This window comes from Malus domestica, chromosome 12 (assembly GCF_042453785.1).
Source record: "Malus domestica chromosome 12, GDT2T_hap1".
In the NCBI taxonomy this organism is placed as follows: domain Eukaryota; kingdom Viridiplantae; phylum Streptophyta; class Magnoliopsida; order Rosales; family Rosaceae; genus Malus; species Malus domestica.
This window is the reverse complement of record NC_091672.1, coordinates 7228221-7242766: the sequence shown is the minus strand read 5'-3', so window position 1 is coordinate 7242766 and position 14546 is coordinate 7228221. Positions and strand designations below refer to the sequence as shown.

General features: G+C 39.9%; 1 protein-coding gene across 2 annotated transcripts; it reads right to left on the bottom strand.

Moving 5' to 3' along the window:
* Positions 1-6977: 6977 nt before the first annotated feature.
* Positions 6978-10682, bottom strand: LOC103437057 (protein cornichon homolog 1). 2 transcript variants are annotated; one of them, XM_008375521.4, is made up of 4 exons: positions 10353-10682; positions 9696-9877; positions 8469-8591; positions 6978-7294 (listed from the first exon to the last, which is right to left on the bottom strand). In XM_008375521.4, the coding sequence occupies exons 1-4, from the start codon at positions 10509-10511 to the stop codon at positions 7237-7239; spliced, it is 522 nt and encodes a 173-aa protein (XP_008373743.2). In that variant the 5' UTR covers positions 10512-10682; the 3' UTR covers positions 6978-7236. The 2 variants fall into 2 exon arrangements, with proteins under 2 accessions (XP_008373743.2, XP_070666081.1); XM_070809980.1 differs by having other exon boundaries at positions 6978-8341; positions 10353-10594.
* Between the last annotated feature and the right edge of the window lie 3864 nt (positions 10683-14546).

Here is a 14546-nt window from a genome sequence, read left to right as displayed (position 1 = left end):
ATGAAATTATATTATTGACATACAATTAACAAATAGAAACCCATTAAGTATAGAAGAATTATCAGCCAAGTAAGGCTAGATATTGGTTATTCTCACTAGTTTATCTACTCTTCTTAGTCTTAATCCAAGTAAGCCTTATTTATACTAGAAAAGTCCAAAAATATCACATCCCAGTCTCGACTCCATCGTAGCACGATATTGTTTGATTTGGGCCCTGACCACGCCCTCATGGTTTTGTTTCTAGGAACTCACGCGAGTAGAACTTCCCAGTAGGTCACCCATCCTGGGAATGCTCTGGCCCATTTCTCGTTTAACTTCGGAGTTCCAATGGAACCCGAAGCCAATGAGCTTTCAAAAGGCCTCGTGCTAGGTAAAGATGAGAATATACATATAAGGCTTACAAGATCTACTTCCCTGGGCGATGTGGGATATTACAATCCACCCCCCTTAGGGGCCCGACGTCCTCGTCGACACACTTATGGTGAGGGATTGGCTCTGATACCAAATTTTCACATCCCGGCCCAGGCGGGACCACTTCCTGGGCTCGACTCCGCCGTAACACGATATTGTCCGTTTTAGGCCCCAACCACACCCTTACCATTTTGTTTCTGGAAACTCACGCGAGCAGAACTTCCCAGAAACAAAACCGTGAGGGCGTGGTCGGGGCCCAAAGCGGACAATATCGTGCTACGGCGGAGTCGAGCCTGGGAAGTGGTCATGCCCGAGTCGTGATGTGACAATTTGGTATCAGAGTCAATCCATAACCGGAAGTGTGCCGATAAGGACGTCGGGCCTCTAAGGGGGGTGGATTGTAATATCCCGCATCGCCCAGGGAAGTCGATCATGTAAGCCTTATATGTATATTCCCATCTCTACCTAGCACGAGGCCTTTTGGGAGCTCATTGGTTTCGGGTTTTATTGAAACTCCAAAGTTAAGCGAGAAAGGGGCCAGAGCATTACCAGGATGGGTGACCAACTGGGAAGTTCTGCTCGCTTGAGTTCCCAGAAACAAAATCATAAGGGCGTGGTCAGGGCCTAAAGCGGACAATATCGTGCTACTGCGGAGTCAAGACTGGGATGTGATAGAATGGTATCAGAGCCAATCCTTGGCCGGAAGTGTGCCGACAAGGACGTCAACATCCCACATCGCCCAGGGGAGTGGATCATGTAAGCCTTATATGTACATTCCCACCTCCAATTAGCACGAGGCCTTTTGGGAGCTCACTAGCTTCGGAGTTCATCAGAACTCTGAAGTTAAGCGAGTTCACGCAAGAGCAATCCCATGATGGGTGACCCACTGAGAAGTTCTCATGTGAGTTCCCAAAAACAAAACCGTGAGGGCGTGGTCGGGGCCCAAAGCGAACAATATTGTGCTACGGCAAAGTCGAGCCCGGGAAGTGGTCCCGCTCAGGCCGGGATGTGACAAATTGGTATCAAAGTCTAACCCTGGTCGTGGTGTGCCGACGAGGTCATCAGGCCCCTAAGGGGGGTGGATTGTAAGATCCCACATCGCCCATGGGAGTGATCCTTATATGTATATTTCCATCTCTACCTAGCACGAGGCTTTTTGGGAGCTCACTAACTTTGGAGTTCATCAGAACTCCAAAGTTAAGCAAGTAGCGCGCGAGAGCAATCCTATGATGGGTGACCCATTGGGAAGTTCTCGTGTGAGTTCCCAAAAACAAAAACGTGAGGGCGTAGTCAGGGCCCAAAGCGGACAAAATCGTGCTACAGTGGTGGAGCGGGCCCGGGATGTGGTGAATCCCGAGCCAAGATGTGACAATTTGGTATCAGAGCCAATCCCTAACCGGAAGTGTGCCGATGAGGACGTTGGGCCCTTAAGGGGGTGGATTGTAAAATCCCACATCGCCCAAGGGAGTGGATCCTATAAGCCTTATATGTACATTCCCACCTCCAATTGGCACGAGGCTTTTTGGGAGCTCACTGACTTCAGAGTTCATCAAAACTCTGAAGTTAAGCAATACGCAAGAGCAATCCCATGATGGGTGACCCACTGGGAAGTTCTCATGTGAGTTCCCAGAAACAAAACCGTGAGGGCGTGGTCGTGGCCCAAAGCGAATAATATCATGTTACGACGGAGTCGAGCCTGGGACGTGGCCCCGCCCGAGCTGGGATATGACAAAAAGGTCTAGTAGAAACTCTCATAAAATAAAACAAATTTCTAAACAATTAATGATAAAGAATTCTTCTTGGCTTGGAAAACGTGTCATCTGTCTTCCATGCCAACTTCGGGGTTCTTCCCTCTTCTAAAAAAATTTGGAAAAACAAAAGGAAACTTGTAGCTCTATGTCTTATATTTCTAGGAATATATTGCACGTTACTAGGAAAAATCAGGAAAGACTTCGCATTTTCATTCTCCCATAGCTGCGCAATTTTGACGGGAATGTAACTTCCACAACCACAGGATTAACTTGTAAAACTGGAATGTTTGGCTCCATAGAAAATTATGAAATTTGGATACAACGATCTTCAACCTCTTAGCTCTCTCCTCCAATTGGCCTTTCATAAAAAATCCTCCATAAAGTCGATTTATCACCAAAAATGTTCTAAGTGCACAACTTGGTTGAAATTGAGAAAAGAAAATTAATAGTGCTCTTTTAAAAATCAATTCCTTAACAAAAAAATTAGGGATAACTGACGTGAAAATATACGAAATAATACACCTATCAATCTTATCCCCAAAAAAAAGTTTTAAAAAAACTCTTATATTTTGATTATGAAACATTAGTATCTTATATCGTAATGAGTTGAACATCGACAAATATGAAAATCATATATATTTGTAATAAGTTTGATACTTAGTTGCGACACCCAAATATAAAAATGACATAGATTTGTGATAAATTCGATAATTAGCTGTGACTTGTCCTCGAGTTGATTCTTTCCATGAAGTTTTTGTTTCCTTTCGAAAGAAACAAGATTTTAAAGTTGACTAAAGTTGAACTTGAATAACGTATCAAGTTACTTGGTCAGCAAATGTTTTCACATTTACCAAATGCTATGATTGCTCATTGCTTTCACATTTAGCAGGACCAGACCATCTTGGTCAGGGCCACACACGTACGCCAACACCAGATCTTAGGCATTAACAGTGGTCGCTGCAACGAGATATTAACTTTAATTGCTTAAGATGTGCTTGGATGTGAGTGTGACCCTTCACTCTTTCTCTCAGAAAAGCTTTTGAGCGTGACGATTGTGTAGTTTTCGGGGTTGATTACTGTTTTTTCAGTTATATTGGAAGGTCTCGACCCCTTTTACAGTTATCATTTTTTTTCTTGAATAAAAAAGAGAATTACTGTATAATTAACTCAATCACAATCTTCGAAAGTCCATGATAGAATTATGCCAAGAGAGAAGTGAATTGTGTTTGTACCGTTATTATTTGTGGTGAGTTCGACACCCAGAGAAATTGGGATATAATAAATTATTTAAAAGAAAATATAAAAATGAGACAATTGGGATTTATTTGGTTTAAGATTAGATATGGTGTAAAAGTTGACCAAATTGTGCCCAAAGGTTTGCATAAGGAATATTTGGGGTTTGGACCACATAAGATTTTGAAAGCAGCCACATTTCAATGGGGTCTGCGTGCAGTCCACGTGAAGATGGCCCACATACCCATTTCAAAATTAATATTTATTTCTGGATATTAGACCTTTTCTTACTTTGATTTTTAAGAGGAAGATACCAGCCTCATGCACACTTCCAAGGGGCACATTAGAGCTTTGTGCTAGTTGTAGATGGCGGGTTGAGTTTCTACCGGAAAAGACCGTGATTTGCAGATGAGGAGGAATGACTTCGCATGTCAAACAATGTTATTGCATGACACAATGTGCCCTAGTCATGGTCATTAACATTTCAAACACTTAAACTCACTTGTTTTATGGTTTAATTTAACAGTCTAACAACATAACATGTCAATCATCATAAAGTTAGTATAAACCTACTATCCAGTTGGAAAACATCAAGGATCGCCACCGTCTGCCACAAAAAGTACCAAGTGTCTAATTCAAGTGGGTTGAGGGTCCCCTTGAGAGCTCATTTTCCACCCCTAGTCGTTGAAGGAAATAACTCATAACCCAATCCAAGGGGCTTTGTCTACTAGCTAGGAGCGTATGTAAAAATGTCTCCATCACAAGCAAACCACAGAACAAGGTGAATCATAACTTTGTTAATGATTCGATGTATTTTGTGTATGGGAAATGAGAACCACAAACAACTCTTCTCCTTGTACACACTCATCTTTGTTTACAGTCGTCAGATTGAATAAATCAAACAGAAACAATGGACAAGATGTAATAAGAGTATGCGGAAGAAAAACGGGTGTGCGGTTATCACTTCACTTTGTGAATTGCTAGCTGCAATGATACTAATTTTCAAAAAACAAAGAACAATGAGAGGTGCAATCCAAGTGCTGCATAGCAATCTAGAGGCCATACAGAATGTGATAGCAAAAGCAACAGGCACGATATGAGTATTAATGTTTGGATAATGTAAACCCTAGATGGTGTGGATGGGAGGTTTTTTGATGAATGGATGGGATATTTTAGTCAGAAAAACCTGCTCATAAATGCCAAACCATTCATTATAATGCTAAAGCAGGTAACAACTCCGAGAGCACTATGAGAGCGTGTAACAGTTAAAAGTGATTCTAAGTTACAATCCCACATATTAATGCTATTTGGAGAATGCGCTTCTTCACGAAGCACTTTCAACTTCAACACTCTTCTAATGAAACCACTTTCAGCCAAAACGCTTACGAGCAAAAGTTCTTCCTACGCAAGCACTCCCAACAAAACCCTAAACCATATGTCATTCCATACCCAGAGTGAGTTCATTTGCCACTCAGTACTACGGTTTGATGGTATTCCTCTTTATTAGGAAGTGAGTGGTCTTAAGTTCGAATCTCGTGGATGGCGAATTTGATACAAAATTAGACGGCCCATTGTGTGACTAGCCAAACTCCCCCTCGCCTTAATAAAAATATCGATGTACTAAAAATACAAAAAATAAAATAAAATAAAAATAAAAAAAGAAGAAGAAAAGAGTGAGTTCATTTTGTGTCAGAAGCAAGAGAGGGAAGCCCACACCTTAACATGGAGGAAGATGCAGGCAAAAAACACCTCGTTGGAATTATCTTCCCAAACAAAAAGAGCCTACAGAAGACCAAGGCTCCTGGGATTTTTGTTTCAATTACCCAAAGTTTGGGTCCCAAACAGGTCCTTTGGGGGTAAAATTATCATCATCGGAGAGGGGCTGGGTACATTGGACCATCAGATGTCATCCAGCTAATAGGCACACTTGACAGTGACCATCCAGATGAAGGCCCACTTTCCGTAGCCCAAAAAATGGCCTTAATGATGGCGGGCCCAGTCCAAAAACAGGAAAACAACACTAGTCAAGTCCCAGGGCCCGAAAAGGACCCAGCATGCTACAAGTCACGGACCAATGGGGAGTAGGGCCCACTTTGCACATTATTAGCATCTTCTGATTGTACAAAGAAGGGCAAAGCTTTTGTGAATCTGCCTGCCGTATGTCGGGTGTCTGGCAACCTCATGAGGCTTGGACACTTGGGGATAAAAAAAATAAGGAAACTAATGAAAATAACTTGAAACATTTGAGTTTTAACGATAAGAACAAAAAAAATGATAAAATGAATAGTATCATGATTGACTTTTTAATGTAAAAAAATATGATTTTTCGTTAAAGTGAATAGTATCACGAGTTTTTCGTTAAAGTTCCCGAAAAAATGTGGGGGGGCTATTTTAATGCCATCTGTCATTTCAAAGCTCGGTTCGGAAAAAGAAGTGATTTCCGCACTCTCTTTTGAATTCTCCCTTAATTTTGTACCCTTAATCCTTTTATTTATCATAAAAAGAAGGGAACTTTAACGAAAAGCACCTAGTACTGTTCACTTTAACGAAAAACCACATTTTTACACTAAAAAGTCAATCCTGGTACTATTCACTTTACCCTTTATTTTGTCCTTATCATTAAAACTCAAAGTTTTCAAGCCCTTTTCATTAATTTTCCTTTTAAAAAGAAAGGAGTGCAAGAGATGGAAGAAGAGTGCCGAAAGTCACCTTCATTTCGCAAAAAATCAGTCAATTTAGGCTGGCTAGGACTTTGAACCCTAACCCTAACTCGTAAGAAATACCTAGCAATCTCAGAAAGCCCTAACAGGTATACAAAAACAAAGGAAATGGGGTTCCCCCCCCCCCCCCCCAAAAAAGCCCAATCCCACATAAGTCCCAGATCACGTCTTTGGGCTATATTTTCTGCCCACAGCCAGAAATTACAAGCACCTAGTTTTCTCTTAATTACAAGAGGTGCAACCGCTTGTATACATTTATGTTTCCATCGCTCTTACCAAATGACTAGTAACGTAATGGCATAGATAAACGTATGGTTTGACACCACCAACAACCGATGATAGATCTCGCCTAACAAGGCCAAGAGTTGCTGTGGTTATGTACGAAAGAAGAAAGGAATGCGTTTGTAGTAGATAAAAATTTCAATATTTTGCTGGAAATGGACACAGAAATGGAAGTTCAAACATTCAGTAATAACGCAGCAAGGATAGCAGTGGTGAATGAATTGGCACGACTAGGGTAACCTATGAACTAGGAGTGTCGGAAGGCAGGTTCAGTTGTCACTTTCGCTTACGAAATTTAGTTGTGTGAGGTAGGATTTTAGACGGACAGACTGACAATAAAAGATTATTCTTCAGTGACTAGACCCTAGAATCAAGCATTTGCATACAACGCTATATATCTAGTTCATAGGGTGGAGACGATTAAAGCACTTTGAAGCTATATCTAATCCACTGGAGAATCATCATCAGATGAACAACAAACATATTCTTGCTGCCCTTTGAGAGAAGCTAACAACAGAACAAGACATTAAACCATAAGATGACGCACTGTGGACACGATTAAAGCACTTTGAAGACAAGCTAACAAGTAACAACTAAACCATTAATCATCTGAACACAAGGGTACAATCTACAAGGATTCACCATGCTTATCAGTCAACATGAATACTTAACATATCAAACAACAAAAGGGTAGGGTTGTCCACTGAATCATTCATTCTACCCTTTGAGCTCTAAATTTCTATAACCCCTGAGCTATGATTCATCTTTCAGTAGTACAAAACTATAGATAGAAAACAAACTTACAATGAGTGGCTATCATACTGTCAAGCAGTGAGTAATCAAAATATCACAGCATGTTCTTCACTAGTCAAAGAGTTGAAAGCAGCTAAGGTAAGCCTGCACATTAGGATTTGTTATCAGCATTTGATACATCGCCGAGGGAGGCAAAAGAAGCAACTAGCGACAATCAATATCGCCTCCAGATAAACTGATGATGAAAGAAAAAAGTACAAGGCTTAATGAAATCAATTAAAAGACAGACTTTGAGTACATTTTGGTGCTTGTGGCTCATATAAAACAGTAGCGCTTTTTTGAAAAGGTAGACAATTCCTCAAGGGGAACAAATTTTGGAATGGCAGTTATGAGTGGACAGGGAAACCATCACTTGTAAGAAAACAGATGTAGGGAAATGCGGCTGAAGCCCCCATTGATAAATCAACCCCATTGATAAATCAACACAACGGGATAAGAAATATTTACACGGCGAAGAAATTTCAAAGAAAATGAAAGCCGGGGGATCATCATTTCAGAGAACTTGCATACTACTTTTAACAAATATACACAATTTTTATTAATAAGCAGAGATTCTCCATTATCGGATGTAAATTAGGATTTTAATAGATCTGACCCAGGCTCCTCAGGGTAGGTGTTTTTTTTTTATTTTTTATAATTTGATAGAATACAGAATCCTGCAAGCTGAATTAGACTACTATTTCACAAAGTTAATCCCTACTTTGTTCACAGAGAGAGAGAGAGAGAGAGAGAGAGAGAGAGAGAGAGAGAGAGAGTTAAGTGCTGGATAGATAATTAAATCAGACACCATAACTGTGGGATCATCAAAAATAAAACATATCACCACCTATATATACAGGATACAGCGACTTCTAAAAGCAATCAATATCATGATAAAAGAATAATAGGTGAAATTGCCATTGAGAAAACTTTGCAACCTAAGGAGGAATCCGTTAATCCTTAATCTTGATACCCCCATCAATATCATGTATCAGTTAATCCTTCATGTCAACAGGTGCTACTCCAAGTAATAAAAGGTATATACAATGAAAGTAGATTATGAAGTTTCGGTTCTAGAATTCTAGAAAAGAGGCACGAATGTCTAATTCTTCAGATCCGGCCGTCGGAATTAATATTCCAGAGATGGCAATTCTATAACCAAACAGCAACGAAACACTTAATTAGAGATAATGAATTAAATGATAACACAAAGAGCAAAAAAAACATTTCCCTGCAAAAGATAGTATGGAAAAGTCTATTTATACTGTAAAGAACAAACCTGATGATGATTACAGCAAGGAGGGAAAAGTAGAAACCAAGTTTGACAAGCCTGCATTTCTTCTCAGTATTAAGAACCCTGAACACTTCAGTCACATCAATAAGATGCTGCTGTTTTACAAACCTGAATGAATCATGGGGAAATGATGGTTATGAAGTTGGGAATGCAAGTTCACCCCCCATCCTCTCAAACATAAATACCACACATCAAGATATGCATATGGACAGTCATTTAATAGGTACTATATACCAAAACAAAATCTAATTTATAGTGGATCAAGCAATAATTTATTTCCAATTCTTTTTGTTTCACCACTCAATTTAAATGGAATAGCAGAGCAAAAGTTTTAACAATCAAGAGACACACCAACCCTAAATTGTCCTAAGTAATATAGCTGCTAATGGCATGTAATAGAAGAGATATGAAAAATTCCCTATTATTGGGGAATGCCGTGAGTGGTGAGGAACATAGTACAATGGCTTTTTTGTTATCCTTTTATGAAACTAAATACAGAAATCCAATCAAAACTTCAAGATCTAGGACCAATGACTTTTAGAAGAAAGAGTGAAGGAAATGCTGAGTTTCATTCTTTTAAATGTCACCCGCAATGATGGTGAAGAATACATATAAAGAAATTAAGAAGGCCAGTTAAAAGTAACAGAAATCCTTCCCGTCACCATCCATGTGGTCTTTCCACTCAAAATATGAAAAGCACTTTAAGAAATAACAGTGACATTATTGATGGAAGTTACTAGTTAGTGTCTAATAAAGTATGTCAAGTCTGCTGACTATTCAAAAGAAAACATGAAATGCGGTCCAACTGCATTCTCGAAGGCAAAATATTGCGACAGGTGGTTAGAACACTTAACCCCTTGAGAAATTTAGGACAGAAGTTGTTAAATAATAAGTTAGACCATAGATGAAATTAAAATTTCAGTCAATCTTTTAGCTTATTTGCCTTCTTATGCCTGATATAGTGCTATATTACAAGAATGTTACCCTAATTCTCTCAACTATACCAAGTCTAGTAAAATCTATCTGTCACAATTTCTAAATGGAAATCACAATTCTGTTCAAAAAGTTAAATCGGTGTCGATTATGTTTTCGATATACATTCATATCAGTTAAAACTTAAAACACAAATTGTATGACAAGCATTATGTTGAGATAATAGCATCACATAATTTTAGCAATCCATTGCATATTCAAATGACGAGTAATACTTACAACATCGCAATATAGCAAGTAAGAGGGACTGTAATAAGGAACATGAACCAACGTTGAGCCAAGAGGAAAAAAGAACAGAACACAATGTGCACTATGAACTCAGGGACAACCAATTGATTGATGCGATTTGATAGTTCGTACGGGTTGAGATAGTCAGCCTCCAAGTCTGTTAACATCACATACTACAAAATGCAAACAAGGGGAAAAACGTTAGAGGCGTTTCACTCAAGGAGCACAAATATGAATTTCATTCATGCTGCCCAATACATGTAACTATGCTATGAAAACTCTCTAACCCACAAAAAACAAAGGCGAATTTTCAGATTTACGATAAAATTTGGACTGATTTTTCCCATATTTGTTCATAATAACAGTTAGTATACTCCCTTGAAAAACCACAAATCACAGGAAATTAAGAGGGAAATTTCAAAAACCCACAAAAATTTCCACTTTCCCAAGAAAATTCAGCACAAATACATATACTTGAGCGATCTCAGAGAGCACTTGGCTCCCAAATTAAAAAAAAAAAAACCCCAAAACGCCCTTGAAAAGAAAAATTAGGGGAAAAAGAGCAGCAGCGATTCTAGGGTTTAACGGTGGTGGCATTCATTCGGGTTTAGGATTATAAGAAAGAGAAATGAAGAAAAAAACAAGTACCTGGTAAAGGCTGGAGGCGAAGAGGGCAAGGTCGACGCAGAAGCAGATTAGCCAATAGATCAATTCCCAAGCCATGCCTGCTTGCTCGTTTGCCTGCTTTCTTGCACAGAGGTCCGCTCTGAAGCTCTGTGAGTGTGTAGGCTTTTTAGCCAAAAACATACAATGTATGGTTTTTTATTATGAAAATCAATAAAATAATGAGTTTGTTCGCTATAAATTATTTTGATTTTTGACTTATATTAATTATTATTATTATTATTGTTCGAGCAGGAAATCTGGCTAAATAGGTCCTTGGCTTGAGCACACATCTTCTAGAGGAGTTGGCATTTTGGTTGATTGTCGGGCTTCGGCTTGCCTAGATGCTACAAGAGGAAGACAAAGTTAGTTCTGAAATATGCCTTTACGGGGCTTTAGGTGTAGGATTGAGGCTCGCAATCAAAACTAACTAAGTGTTAAGGCGTGCCACTGCCATCTTTGTATGGCAGATGTAGAACAAGTGCATTTAAGCCGATTACTTACGCCCCAAGTTATTCTGACATCTTGTTATCAAATGATAGTGTAGATGGGTTAAGTCTACATTAAGTTCTTTTCTATACCTTGAGATCAAAGACGTTTAGTTCTTTATCTTGTATGCTTAAAGGGTGGAGATCCAGATCTTATCAAGTCAACGGTTTTAATTCACTTTTAATCTTCTTATGATAATAAAACCACTAAGTGAACCAGATCTGAGAACTGATGAAACTTTGGATCATCAAAAGACTGGGAATGACTTGAATATATACTATGGAATACATTATAACACCAGATCTATTAATTGAGAGACAAAACAAAAAGAGGTGGGCAAGATTTTACCTTGGCGGGCAAGGTTAAACGTCTAGCAATCTCTTCATTGTCGTAGTTCTAAAGGGTTAGGTACTAAAAGAGAGATGAGTGGTAAATGAGTTTACACAAGATAATCGTATTAGTACCATATTATATTGGGCATCGTTACTTAGGCTTCCAGACTTTGAGCCCATGATCTATGTAAAAGGGGAGGAGCCTTTAGTCTATAAAATGGACTCCTCACCCTCACAATCCTCAGGCCTGAGATCCCCAAACAGAGGCTCTCATATTCAAAGCTCTCATCCTCATAGAGAAGCTTTCTCAAACTCTTTCTTTCTCTAGGGGGGACTCCCCCTCACACTTGTAATCCATACATTCATACAGAGAAATACAATCAACATCAATGTGGACGTAGCCCAAACATTGGGGTGAACCACAATACATCTTGTGTTCTTTACTTTCTTATAGATTCACGGTCAGATTTACGTTGTTCCAAGACCCCTTCGGTTTTGTGCATCAACATTTGGTGCCGTCTGTGGAAAACGACACGAAAAGCTATGTCGGTTTTCTCTTAATTTTTCACCTCCGCCGTGAATCTGTAAAAACCCAAAAACCCAAAGCTTTCCCAGAAAACCCACGGACCACCTCCTCTCTCACTCAGTCTCTCTCTGAAACACACGAAAAACACATTTCCTTTTAAAAAAAAAAGTACAAACAGAGAGAAACATCCATAGGCACAAGTCACTCGACGATCTCATCTGGAGACACAAGGCGGAGAAGTTGGAAGCCGGAGGGCATCGACGTGATGAGTGACAGATCTATCCAGAGAGAAACAAAGTCTGACAGATCCATCACAGCCATCTACGAAAAGTGACCAAAACCCCACAAAGCTCAAAGCTTTCTCCAATGGCGTCCTGCAAAGTTATCTCTAAGTTATCCTCCCAATTACGGCCTTTCACGCGCAATCTCGCCTAGGAACTCATGGAGGGGCTCGAAGAAAGACGAGACAGGCAGCAGCAACAGCATGCCGATAGAATCACTCTCTCATCTCCTCTCTCTCTCATCTGACGGACGAGACATGTAGCAGTAATAACAACCAGCATCAACTCAATCACTATCTCTTTGACAACGAAAACCACCACCACCTCGACGATGAAGAAGAGCTGATGCCCAAGAATTTCAATCCTGGGCTGACCCACCATAAATCCAGGTCGACCCTAATCAGCCACTAGCACCTACCGCGCCTTTGCTCTTCAAGTTTCCAGTGTCATCCGGCCACCGTCCAGTTCACCGCCAACTCGGTTCTCCTCATCGTCGTCCGATCTTCAAAAGGCAGGCCACCCGCCACCTAGTTGGGCGAATCAAAGTCGAAAAGTCTCATACCATCACCTGTTTCAAGCGCTTTTTCAAATAGGATCAATTGCTAACAGAAAGAGCAGAAAGAATGAAGATAGTAGGGTTGACAGGTGGAATTGCTTCTGGGAAGAGTACCTTCTTGAATCTCTTCAAGGAACATGGCATCCTAGTCGTTGATGCCGATCTTGTTGCTCGAGATATGTTAAAGAATGGCACTAGTGGCTGGAAAAAAGTTGTTTTGGCATTTGGAGAGGACATTTTGCAACCTGATGGAGAAGTTGATAGGCCTATACTGGGACAAATTGTGTTCTCTAACCCCGAAAAATGCCAACTTCTTAACCAGTAGACTGCTAGCTCCTTATATATCGTCTGTAATCTTTAGGGAAATTTTGAAGCTATGGATGAAGGGGTGTAAGGTTATTATTCTTGATGTTCCTCTGTTGTTCGAGGCCAAGATGGACAAATGGTCAAAGCCTATTGTTATTGTATGGGTTGATCTTGAAACGCAGCTTCGGAGACTCATCGGTGGTAAGTTCCAACCAGTAGAGTCTGTCTAGTAGTTGGAAGGAGCTGTCATCGTGAAAGTTGAAGTCTGGATGGTCATGGAGAGAGGCGAAGAAGTGTCGTTGAAAACTTTTGAAAAATGAGGTCGCTCCTCTCCCACTTTCTACAGGAGAACATGCAGGAAATGGAATGGGAAACAAAAGCAAAATCAAAGCAGAAAAACAAAAGAAAAGCAGAAAGCAAAAGTAGGAAAAAAAAAGGAAAATAAGGAAAAAAGAATATCTCATCCTCATCCCTCCTGATCTGCCTCTGCAAAAACAAGGAAATGGCATTATTCCTTGTCTGTCATCTACCAAAAGAAAGAAAAATAAAGAGAAAGGAAAAGGTAAAGCATTCAGTAGGCGCAGTACGCACATGGAAAAAAATCTGCAACAACCCAGTACGCACCAACGATCTACAACTGTCGAAGCTTTTGTGTCGAAACCTTTGTTTTGAATGATGTGATTTACTTTTCTTATCTTTTGGAGATATTTGTATAATCCCAACAGAGAGTAATCATAAATAAAGAAAAAAGGCAGCATGCCAAAAAAAAAGGCCAAAATGTCGGCAAGCCCACAAGCCCAAAATAGTGGGCTGGAATGTTATATGGAGGGCGAAGGCCCATATGCTCAAAAGGGCCAGGCCCTATGGCTTCAAACTCCAACCTTCATCCCTCCACTTAAGGTTCACCTTCTATTATCACCAACCAGGTGATCAAACGTACGTACAATACTTCAAAATTATTCGGTAGCATGCCGCTATTATCACCAACCAGGTGATCAAAAGTACGTCTAGTACTCCAAAATTATACATGAGCATCACTCATGTCAATCATACATAAACATTCATGACCATCATTCATGTCAACATCCATGAACATCACTCATGTCAATCAACATAAACATTCATGACCATCACTCATGTCAATCAGCTTCGAAAGCTTCATTTACAAAGCTCTAACTTCGAGAGCTCCAGCTTCAAAAGCTTCATTTACAATAGCTCCAGCTTCAAAACTTCACTTTTAAAGCTTCACTTGCAAAGCTTCACCTACAAAGCTTCAGTGCAGGGTATACAAATACCGCCTCCGAACAACCGCCACTTCGGCCCATACATAGATTCAATTTGAAGTCTCCAGCCAACATACTCTATTGACTGAAGACTTGGAGGACTACACTATATAACATATATTGGGCTTCCGTAACTGGGCCTCATGAAAAATATTTAGGGGACTTAGCCCATTATTTATAATGTACCATATAAAGAGCACACATTATTTATGTACTGAGGAGAGAACCCTTATTCTATAAAAATGACTCATTCACTTTCATTAGAGAGCACTCATTATTCATGTATTGAGGAGCGAGCCCTTATTCTATAAAAGGGACTCCCTCACCATCATTAAAGAGCATCGCCGCCAGCTGAGCAACCACCTCGCCGCAAGCATCGCTCTTAACCCATAATTTGTGTATTGAT